Here is a 12,423-nt window from a genome sequence, read left to right as displayed (position 1 = left end):
GGGGAAAATTCACTAGTTTTTCTCTAACTTTCCCAAGCTCCTCCATGCCAGTGAGTTTGCAAAACACCCCCCCCCCCCCCGCCGTCCCCCACTGTGATTAATTGTTTTGAAATTGTAAACAAGAGGTGAGGCTGAGTAATTCAGAGAATTAGGCATAACAAGCTGTTTGGTGAGTCAGAAACCTTTTTCTGTTCGTTCCACTGACTTTTTATAAATAGTTGAAAACTGGGATTGGGTCTTACTCACACTTTTATTACCAGCAACTGGCTCAGTTCCTGGTTCACTATAACTGCTCAATAAATGTTTGAAAAATAAATGAATGAATAAATGAAATTAAATGAAGCTTTTGTCTATACCACGGTGTATTAGTTTTATATTGCTACCCAAACAAATTACTACTAATTTGGGAATGTAAATAACAGAAATTTACAGAATTTTACAGTTCTCTATGTCAGAAGTCCTGCGTGGGTCTCACTGAGCTAAAATAAAAATGTCAGCAGGGGACATAGCTTTCTTAAGGCTCTAGGATACAATTAATTTCTTTAGTTATATGGGTTGATGGCAGAATTCAGTTTCTTAGGATTGTAGAACTCAAGTCCCCATTTCTTTGCTGGCTCTCAGCTGAGGGCCTTACCAAGGTTCTAGAGCAGCCGTGGGCAAACTACGGCCCGTTTGAAATGAATAAAACTAAAAAAAAAAAAAGACCGTACCCTTTTATGTAATGATGTTTACTTTGAATTTATATTAGTTCACACAAACACTCCATCCATGCTTTTGTTCCGGCCCTCCGGTCCAGTTTAAGAACCCATTGTGGCCCTCGAGTCAAAAAGTTTGCCCACCCCTGTTCTAGAGGCTGCCTGCATTCCTTGGCTCATAGCCTCCTTCCTCCATCTCCAAAGCCAGCAATAGTAGGTTGAGTATTTCTCAGGCTCTGACTCTTTCCTCTTTCTTACTTGGCCACATCTCTCTGACTGACCCTCTGCCTTCCTCTTCCACTTTTAAGGGCTACATGGTGAGATGGGTCTTAGTCAGATAAACTAGGATAATTTCCCTATTTCAAGATTCATAATCTTTATTACACCTGCAAAGTCCCTTTGCCATGTAAGGTAACATACTTATGAATTCTAGAAATCAGGACATGTACAATTTTTGTGGGTCATTATTCTGTCTACCATACTCTACTGGACAAAGTATATTAAAAGCACCAAATCCCAGAAATTTGGTGGGGAACAGGTATGTTGTCCTTGAAGAATGCATTAACACAAGTTATTAACACCTAGAATTGGTCCTTTTTGAAATGATGAGAGAAATTTGTAGCTTTCCACTATCATCACATCTATTTATTTATTTATAATATATTTTTATTGCTTTTACAGAGAGGAAGGGGAAGAGATAGAGAGTTAGAAACATCGATGAGGGAGAAACATCAATCAGCTGCCTCCTGCATGACCCCTCCTGGGCATCGAGCTTACAACCAAGGTACATGTCCTTGACCGGAATCAAACCCAGGACCCTTCAGTCCATGAGCCAACACTCTATCCACTGAGCCAAACTGGTTAGGGCTCACTATCACCCGTTTTAAAACTCTCCCTCCTGTACTTTCCCAATCTTCCATACAGTGCTAGATGAAATCCAAGTTCTTCACTCTTCCCCCTCTTCCTTTTTTTGTACTCTTAATCAAAACATAACCGGAATAGTTAAGTAATATTGATTGCTTTACTATATGTTGAGTATTTTCACAGGAACCATTGCATTAAATTATCATATGATCTCAATTAAGTAACTGTATTCTCATTTTAGAGGAAGAAGATCCTATTCAAGATACAAAATAGTAAAGCTCAGATTCTATCACAAGTCCCACTCTTTAATCATTACAAACCCTACTTCCTGTGATGCCCCATTTTCACATTTCCCTCGTCCCAAGAAATAAACAGCAAACCTAACACGCTCATTAGCTGATATGCAAAGAAGTATGTATTAATCATGGTTCCCCAGAAAACAGAACCAAACACACCCAGGAAAAGTGTTTTATCAGCATTCTGGGCATTCCTTAGCCCAGTCAAGTTATTACATAAAATTAACCAACATAAGGTCTTTAATAAAAAGATCTCAAGCTATGCCCTAGCCAGTTTGGCTCAGCGGATAGACCGTCGGCCTGCGGATTGAAGGGTCCCAAGTTCAATTCTGGCCAAGGGCAGCTGCCTGGGTTGCGGGCTCGATCCCCAGTGGGGGGCGTGCAGGAGGCAGCCAATCAATGATTCTCTCTCATCATTGATGTTTCTATCTCTATCTCCCTCTTCTTTCCTCTCTGAAATCAATAAAGAAATATATATTTTTAAAAAGATCTCAAGCTATAAAGAACAATCTCAATAGTGAAAATCAAGGAGAGAGAGAGACTTATTATAGAAATTATGGAGTGGGGAAATCCCATGATGTGCAGTCTGCAAACTGGAGAACCAGGAAAGTTGGTGATATAATTTAGTCCCAGTCCAAAGGCCCTGAGATTCGGGAAACTGATGCTATAAATGCAAATGCCAGGAAGAGTCTGAAGGCCAACACTCTGGGAGAACCAGGAACTCAGACATCAAAGGAAAAGATGACTGTCCCAGTTCAGTTGAAAAGAGCAATTGGCCTTTCCTCCACCATTTTGTTCCATTCAGCCCTTTGATGGACTAGCAGTGATGGCGAACCTTTTGAGCTCGGCGTGTCAGCATTTTGAAAAACCCTAACTTAACTCTGGTGCCGTGTCACATATAGAAATTTTTTGATATTTGCAACCATAGTAAAACAAAGATTTATATTTTTGATATTTATTTTATATATTTAAATGCCATTTAACAAAGAAAAATCAACCAAAAAAATGAGTTCGCGTGTCATAGGTTCGCCATCACGGACTAGAGGATACCCACTCACGTTGGCAAGGGCACCTTCTTTATTCAGTCTACCAATTCAAATGCTTATCTCTTCTGGAAATACCCTTACAAACACACCCAGGAAAATTGTTTTACCGGCATTCTGGGCATTCCCTTAGCCCAAATTATCACATAAAATTAACCAACATCAGGTCTTTAATAAAAAGTTCTCAAGCTAGAAAGAACAATCTCAATAGTGAAAATCAAGGCAGAAGAAGAAATCAAAACATCTGGTTTCACCTGAAACACAAACATTTATAAATCCCGGCAGAGTAGGAGTTGAGCAAAAGAGCACTGGGGAATTATGTTTTGTTCTTTTTATGCCAGAAAAACAAAGCATTAGTTGTATGAAGTAGTTAGGAAGAAGGTCTAGGGGAGGTCTCAAGAAACTGGTTATTGCTATAGACACAATATTTGAACAAAGTCCCTCATGTCTAGATTGAACTTCTATTTCTACCAGAATTGAATCCAAATTGGTCAAAATGTTCCCTCAATGTGGGAACCTACAAATAATAAAAACTATTGAGTAACAGAGTTATTTTCCCCCTCTTTTGAATATTCTTTGTCTAGTTTTATTAATCAGCATTCAGTGACTCACTATTTGTAAAAACAAATAGAATATTTTGCTATTTGAAGACACCAGGCTAGGTACAAAGGCACAGATTGAGACACAGTGTCAGCAATCAATTATAATATGAAATGATCTCATAAAGGTACAATCCCATTTTTATCCTTATCCTGGATGACACCTTAATCAAGAAACCCCAAGGAAACATAGATTTAGTTCTTAATGGCTTGTTAGTTTGGAGACCAAGGCCTTCCCTAAGAGATTCATTTTTAACACCTGTCCCATACAGGGCATTCACAAAAAGAAACTGTTCCTGGAGAACAGGAAGCAGACTGCTCTTCCAATAATCTGTTCCTGCCCAACACCAAAGATTATTTCACCCTTAGACTTCCCACTAGCTTTCCTGAGAGAAGAGCAATCAAATGTAAATATGACTTACATTTTAATTGAAGTCATAAATATTTATTGCACCCTGTATATAATTTATTATGGATAATAATCTTATGGCTGAGCGTTTTTAGTTTAATTCTTTTGCCTTAGCAGGACTGGCCTATGAAAATGATAATGTATGTCAAGTTTGTATTCACCCATCTCTTCCCTCTGACTGACTCCTACGGTACCAAGAAGACATAGGATGGTATTGGATCCATCTTGTATAACTCCCACCTCCAGACTTCACCCATCTGGAATGTACTTTTCCAGTACGCATTATATGTGGTTCTGAAATTTGTATTGCTGATTTCACACCCCCACTCTTTAAAACTTCCTGCTCTGTTCGCCTCTCTGTTAAGAACTTAGCTCTCTAACAGATAAAGAACTAGCTACAGGGCAGGGTCTATGACATACATATCTGTATTCCCAATATCTAGGTCTCTGCCTGCATATAATAAGTATCAATACTATAAATAATAATAATAATAATAATAATAATAAAAATAGTAAAATAGCATACATTTATGTAGTACTTAAATGTGTTAAGCAATTATTTATACAATTTGTATCAACTCATTTCTTCTCCTGACAACTGTAGGAGACAGGTACTCATTTTACAGATGAGGAAATTAAATCTGTTTGTTGAGCTAGTGCATGAACGAATGGAAAGTTACCACATGTAATTAAATGGACTACCTTGAGACAATTCCTCCAACAGTGGGGATTTGTGGTCTAGAAAGGTACTTGGGTGTGAGGAGGACTGGGGCAGGAGAGGACAAATCTTTTGAATCCCTTCAGTGACACAGTGCCCAACTTACACAGTTTTTCAGGGATCTCTCCTTGTCTATGGTCTTGTTTCAGACAACTCTGCTCCATCATTTTTCAGATTTTAAGGAGTTCTAGGAGTCAGGGAGATTGTAAACACGTTTGCCCAGCTTAGGGAAGTTCTGTGAAGTCACAACTCTGCAACCCTAGGATCCTAAGGAATGTATTGGAGATGAATAGAGGAAGCCAGCTTACCCAGCTACAGGAGCCTACAGGACAAGAGATTTCTCCTCTTGTCCATGGGGGTCTCTGTATTAGTTTTCTATGCTACTTCAGATTTCCACTATCTTAGCAGCTTAAAACAGCACCTATGTATTACCTCATAGTTTCTGTGGGTCAGGAGTCTAGGAATGGCTTATCTGCAACTCACAAGGCTGTAGTCAGAATGTCAGCCAGCCTGTGTTCTCCTCTGGAGGCTTGACTGGGGAAGACTCAACCTCCAAGCTCAGTCTCAGGTTGATGACCAAATTCAGTCCTTGCAGCTATAGGCCTGAGGGCCCTGGCCACTTGCTGGTTGTTTTTCAGCTCCTTATCACAGAAGCCTCCCAATATAGCTCCTTATTTCTTCAAAGTCAGTGAGGTAGTTTCTAGAGTGAGTGTGCAAGAAAAGTGAAATATTAAATGTCCTATTACAATCAGTGAAGTGACATTCCATCACCTTTGCCACATTATATTGCCAGGAATCACAGGTCTTGTCTGTACTCAAGCAGAGGATATGAGTACCAGACAATGAAATTGTCGGGGGCCATCAAAGAGTCTATCTGCGACAGCCCCTTAGCCCTCTTGAAGGTTCAGCAGAAGTGTTATGTGCACTGCATTCACCTCGCATGGGAATGGGTGAGATCAGAGACTCTGTCAGACTCGTTCACAGAGGTTATCACGAGTCTGAAACAGTACCTCCTTCTGAATAAACATCTGTCCTTGAATGAATGAGTGAATGACTTCTGGTATCACGCCTGTGGTAAAGGAAGGAAATACATATGATGGGCAGGAATGAGGCTAGAAAACATGCTTTCCATTAATCTGATGTATAAAAGATGGCTCTTTACTACTATTTTACTCCTAGTTAACTAGTCCATTTGCTACTACAGAAGGCTGTAGACAAAGAAAGTGTTTAGAAAATTGGGTCAAGAGATAAGAGAGGAAGAAACAGACCCTCTGTGAGGGCACCGTTTCTGGGGGACAGAAGTGCGGTCTGCTCTCAGGAAGGCCCAGTGCCCAGACTCCTGGGTTGTTCTGTTTGGCTCTGCTCTTCATAGAGAAACTTTGAAGAGCTGCACAAATGTTAACAAGGGTGCTATGCCTTTCTTTTTTTATAGTAGTTGTAAATTACAGACTCTCAGGCACATTGTGAGTCTCAACCTGCAGGTAGCAACCCTGGACACAAAGAGAAACCAAATGAAAACACAGAAAAACTGAAATGAGAAGAGAAAAGTTTAGATTAAAGTAACTTCCCTCTTGGAGTTTTTTCTGGCCTGATTTCAGGGCCTGCCTCTTAGTTATGCAATATGTTCTGATTCATAAATTTTTGTGAAGGTTCAGCCTGTGAATAAATCCTTTATCCTGTTTGAAAGGCTCTGTGAGGTTGGATTTTAGAAACTCTGCTGAAGGGGCGGCCAAAGGCAGTCTCTGAGTTCTGATCACTGTAGCTCCCCTCACACACCTCAGGTTTCTATGCCGGGAAAGTCCGATGTTTTCTCCCAAGGAGAAAGAAATCCACCCATGACTCAGCTGCTCTCTGTACGGGCGGCTCCTAATAGGCAATTCTCATCTCCTGGGTCACTGGCAGGTCCTCCTTACCAGAGGCTCTAGGGCCCCGGGCGAATGAAGGTTCAGCCTGTGAATAAATCCTTTATCCTGTTTGAAAGGCTCTGTGAGGTTGGATTTTAGAAACTCTGCTGAAGGGGCGGCCAAAGGCAGTCTCTGAGTTCTGATCACTGTAGCTCCCCTCACACACCTCAGGTTTCTATGCCGGGAAAGTCCGATGTTTTCTCCCAAGGAGAAAGAAATCCACCCATGACTCTGAGCTGCTCTCTGTACGGGCGGCTCCTAACAGGCAATTCTCATCTCCTGGGTCACTGGCAGGTCATCCTTACCAGAGGCTCTAGGGCCCTGGGTGACCCACTATTGATCTGGAGGCCTGAGGCTCTCTTTGCGTGTTCCTTTTCCTCCTGGATCTGCCTCGTGGTTGATGATGAGACACGTCACTATCTCTAAGACTCACCCATTACTCCTGGGTGAACTGGTTGAATGAGAGGCCTCAAAGCACTCTTATCCGTCCTGGCCTGGTAGCTCAGTTGGTTGGAGCATCATCCCGTACACCAAAAGGTTGTGGGTTCGATTCCTAGTCAGAATATGTACAGGAGGCAACTGATGGATGTTTCTCTCTTTTTCCCCCTCTCTCTAAAAATCAATAAACATATCCTTGGGCGAGGACAAAAACAAACCACAAAAGAATAATCCTTCTTGTCCTTCCATAAAACACCAAGACATCTTCCTGTCTCAACTAATCAAGTGGTTAGTCAAAAAGCACTTAACCTCCTTAAGTGCTGGCCTAACTGTCCAATGTTTGTGACTGTGGATGATTTCCAAAGCAGTTATAATTGAACTTCCAACTCACAAGGCTAGGAAAACTTTTCTCAAGAGACAGACTATACAATGGCAAGTATATTACACATTAATTAGGGGCAGTCAGATTTCATGGAGCAGGATACACACAGTCACAAAGAGAAGATCCCCTTAGTCCTAGGTAGGAAAGCATTTGAGATTCTGGTTGTGCTGCATGCTTTGGACACAACATGAGCAGAGAGAAGAACTTAACGGACTTAAAGGTTAACTGGCACGTTAGTAGCATGCCATACATGCCAAGGGTGGTTAGAAATGCACAGGAGTGGTGGGGAAGATGACAGTCAGAGCTCAGGTTAGAGCTTTTAGTTGACACAGTGATGATAGAAGGGGGAGGAAAAAGTGAAAAAGGAGAAAGGACACAAAGATGGTAAACAGGTAAGTGCCATCTCAGAACGTAGGGACAAGACAAAGTTTCAATAAAGTTGAAATGCTATTTTTGTGTTTAAGGAATAAAAGCAAGGAGGAAAAGGTCAAACGAGGTTATCTGGGACTTGAGCAGGTTAAGAAACAATTCTGACATTTAAGATAATCTAACTCATCAAGATTATATAAAACACTAACATTTTGTCCTTTAAACTGACAAAATAACCAAGTTTTTTCTAGACCTTTTTTTTTTGCCACTGAAGAATTTAAATAGCCACATTGAGAGAATGATAAATGAGAAAACATATGCATAAAATCCGACAATCCTGCTCTCTCAAACACACCAGTCTGTGTGTGACATTGAGTGTCATTGCTAATGAACGATGAACTATTCAGCCCTGTCCCCTTCATTCAGATGGAAGCACTGACAGTACAGTTTGCTAGGGCTGCAAAAGCCAAGTACCACAGACGGGGTGGCTTAAACAATATAAGTTTATTGTCTCACAAGTCTGGAAGTTAGAAGTCTAAGATCAAGGTGTTGGCAGGCTTGGTTTCTTCCGAGGCCTCTCACCTTGGCGAGTAGATGACCATGTGCTCCCTGTGTATTCACATGGTCTTCCCTCAGTGTGTCTGCATCTCAATCTCCTCTTCTTATAAAACGCAAGTCATATTGGATTAGGACCCCCCCCACCACCACCACCAAAGACCTAATTTTAACTTACTTATCTCTTTAAAGACCCCATCTCCAAATACAGTCACATCCTGAAGTCCTGGTGGTTATTCAGCCCATAGCAGACTCTAAGGAGGTAGAGACCAGGACAGGATCTTCGTCTCCTGTTTCTCCCATCACTTTTGAGACACCACTCCTGGCTGAGAGCGCTGTAGGTGGAGAGTGTTCCCAGCCTCCCCTGAGGCCAGGAGTGATTTCTTCCTTTCAGAACCCATTGTTGGGTCTAGGTCACAGGGGTCCTCAAACTGTTAAACAGGGGGCCAGTTCACTGTCCCTCAGACCGTTGGAGGGCCGGACTATGGTTTAAAAAAAAACTATGAACAAATTCCTATGCACACTGCACATATCTTATTTTGAAGTAAAAAAACAAAACGGGAACAAATACAATATTTGTATTTGCATGTGGCCCGCGGGCCGTAGTTTGAGGACCCCGGCTAGGATTTGACTCAAGCAACAGCCAGAGGGAGCCTGCAGCCGTCTGTCCCTTCCTTTCTTCGGTGACAAAACTGCACTTTCTAAGTGGATACAAGATCTAGGGCAGCTGCATCTTTGAGGTGTATCTGTCATTTCTCTGAGAAATATGAAACCGTCCCAAATTTTATCTCCGCCTTCTAAAATGTGACACACTCGCCACCAGCCACACCTGGGACAATATTATGCGGCACATAAACAGGGTGTTAACTTGCAGCGAATCAAACTGTGAAAAAGTTACTCCCTTTTTATCTTTTTTCCCCCAGTTATTTGATTAAATAAAAAAGAAATGGTCAGGTTGGGACTAATATATCTTTAACACCTATCAGTAATCTTTCTTTTTAACGAAGAGAGTAGATCTTAGGGCATAGACTTTAGCAAGCAGAAAGACCTATCTGGAACTTAGTAACATTGTTTAGTCTCCATTATATTTATTTTTATACTTAAATTCTAGAACCAGAGAGGTAATAACAGTGTTCATTTACCTTTTAAAATTAATCTGTATTAAAAACTGACTTAATTTAAAGGAAACACTAAGGAAATAATAGCACAGGTGACATTAAATGTGGAAAAAAATGTCTAGGCAAGTTGCAAATGATTGAAATTTGGGAAAACCTACTTTATTTGTTTTAATTTTTCCAGCAACGTATAAGGTAGGTCTTATTTGGCACATTTTAATGAAGAAGAAACTGAGACTCCAAAAGTCTGTTGGTCACGATCACCCGTCCAGTTAGTTACAATCCGAGTGCACATGCAGGTGTGTTTGACTGCAAAGCGAATGCTCTTAACTACTGAACACCACCCCTTGTTCATCAGGCCCACACAGCTTTTTGAGTAAAAGAAGGTAAGTGCTTAAAAGAAAACACCTCGGGTGTGGGAAATGTGACTAAAGGAGGTTTGGGTTTGACTGGTTTGTGAATAATCATTGCGCTAGTCAGTCAATAAACCTGTACAAAGTGTCTGCAATCTTCCGGCCAATAAACTTGGTACCAAATTATGATTTTTCTGGGAGTAACCAAAGACATTAGTTTCCAGACAAGGAAAACAAAAATCAAACAAAGCAAAACAGAACACAAAACCGGGTGATTTGTTTTTCCATGGGGCTCACTAAGTGGTTTGAGAATGATAAAATGACCAAAGGATCACCAGGATTGTCTGTGGCCAAGTATACTGGCCTTCTGTTCTGGACCAGAAAGTAAATATTAATGATCTCCTCTCTAAAAGAACATTGCACCCTAGCTATTTTAAGCATGGGACTTTAAAGAAAAAGGTAGGAGGTTCTCTCATATCCAATCTCTGCCTAGCATGAGTTTCTTAATGTTGGCAATAGTTCCCAGTAATTTTGCCAGAAAAGTCATTGCAGTCTTTTAAAGACTTTACCTAGGAGGACTGCCAAGACAGAAAATTAAAACTGTGACAGAAACCAAATCCAACTCACTCATGCTCTCCCTCTCCACCCACACATGGTGCCATCTATTAGAAAATGAGGTATTCTCTTTTTAAAAAAAGATGTTTTATTAACTTTTTACAGAGAGGAAGGGCAAGGGATAGAGAATTAGAAACATCGATCAGCTGCCTCCTACACACCCCCTACTGGGGATGTGCCCGCAACCAAGGTACATGCCCTTGACCGGGATCAAACCTGGGACCCTTGAGTCCGCAGGTCGACACTCTATCCACTGAGCCCGTGGTCGGCAAACTGCGGCTCGAGCCACATGCGGGTCTTTGGCCCCTTGAGTGTGGCTCTTCCTAAGCCTTAGGAGTACCCTAATTAAGTTAAGAACAATGTACCTACCTATATAGTTTAAGTTTAAAAAATTTGGCTCTCAAAAGAAATTTCAGTCGTTGTACTGTTGATATTTGGTTCTGTTGACTAATGAGTTTGCCGACCACTGACCAAACCATTTAGGACTGAGGTGTCCTCTTAACTGAAGAACTTACATGGGGAAGAGATCAACCAAAGAACTTGTATGCATATCTGCATAACCCATGGACACAGACAGTAGTGTGGTGAAGGCCGGGAGTGGGGTGGGGGGAGGGTAGGGGGGGGAGAGAGGGGAAAAATAGTGGATATCTGTAATACTGTCAACAATAAAAAAAAACTTTTTTAAAAAATAGAAAAAAGAAAAAGAGATGTTCTGAGAACTTATACCTACTTGTTAGCCACTGACCACGTGAGGATGAACAATTTCATACTTTCTATAGCGCCAGAACAGCAGCAGGGAAGGGGGAGTCAGATGCTTCTCTTCAACCTCCTTCATCGTAGCCACATCCACAAGGACACAGAAGTCCAGCAGCAGCTGCCACAGATTGGCCCCTCTGACCTTGTGAATCTCCCTCTCCAGCGCGGTCAAACAGCAGCAGAGTTTGCTCGCAAACAGAGGCCCTTTCTGTTGGGTCAATGTGGGAATTTCTCTCTACATCTTTCTTCTCTGTGAAGGTTCCCGACCTTTCCAGGAGCACCTGGAAACTTCTGATTAAATATTCCCTGTGGTACATTGGTACTGACTGCCACCCTCCAGGGCACAGTTCCTGCATGCCTAAGCAGACAGAATTATTTGCGATTCTATCAGACTATACCACCCACTCCATCAATAGACCTGGACAATTTGATCATAAAAGCTATTTTTAATATCCTCCAAAAAAATTTGGGGGACCACCACATGATCACATTTATTCCCTTAATATTGGTTGAGGTGATCTGTAATGATTAAAAATTATGAAATAGGGAGTCCTTCTAAGTGATTTTAAAATTTATTAATCCCAAAGCAACTACATATGTTTCTGAAATAAACCATATATGTTTGAGGCAGGTTAATTATTCAGTCTAAAGAACAAATAAATTCTCGGAAAAAGGCTTTCCAAGGAATCTTCACTCTGAAGGTTGAAAAACATTACATTATGTCATGGGCTCTTTGAGGAAAAAGCTTTGTTTTGTCTAGCTTTCTATCCCTGATGCCTACCCCAGTGCCTAGTCCATAACAGGTGCTTAATCAGAAACAGATATTTGGGAGGAGTTTTGTTTTAGTTGGCACTTGTGACACTCGTGGAGCATTTATCATGTTCCAGACACTGTTCTCAGTGCTGTACATGCAGTAACTTAATTAAACGTCAAGAGGGTAGATATTCTTCCATCCAAATTTACAGATAACAAAACCGAGGTTCAGAGATCTTCAGCAACTTACTCAAGGTCATACTGCAAAGAATTTTGAAAGCTAGGATACAAACTAAGATTTTATTGTTGTTGTTCTTTCTGTGTCTTATATGTAATGTCCTGGAGTCCACAGCTATGGGTGTTCAGTGGGGCCTTGGGCCCTGCTGACTGCGACATTAATGGGATGTCCCTGGGCAACTCCCCCACACATGAGGAGGAATGAGGGCCCTTCATGAAGAGGCGTTAATCTCCCTGGCTACTAAGGAACAGTTTCACAAACATGCATCACAGTGTGTCTATCCTGCCAGTCCCGACCTGATGTATCTCATATGTAAGCTCT

At 41.3% G+C, this 12,423-nt stretch overlaps 1 protein-coding gene across 1 annotated transcript in view; it reads right to left on the bottom strand.

The window, feature by feature from the left end:
* LOC102245052 (transmembrane emp24 domain-containing protein 7) overlaps window positions 1-11,190 on the bottom strand; it is a 79,189-nt gene extending 67,999 nt beyond the window's left edge. The window contains exon 1 of the mRNA XM_014544386.1: window positions 11,126-11,190. Within this exon, the coding sequence (XP_014399872.1) occupies window positions 11,126-11,190 (65 nt within the window). The remainder of the gene's footprint in view (window positions 1-11,125) is intronic.
* Between the last annotated feature and the right edge of the window lie 1,233 nt (window positions 11,191-12,423).

The sequence above is a fragment of the Myotis brandtii genome, unplaced genomic scaffold, assembly GCF_000412655.1.
Source record: "Myotis brandtii unplaced genomic scaffold, ASM41265v1 scaffold1105, whole genome shotgun sequence".
In the NCBI taxonomy this organism is placed as follows: Eukaryota; Metazoa; Chordata; class Mammalia; order Chiroptera; family Vespertilionidae; genus Myotis; species Myotis brandtii.
This window is presented reverse-complemented; position numbering and strand designations above follow the sequence as displayed.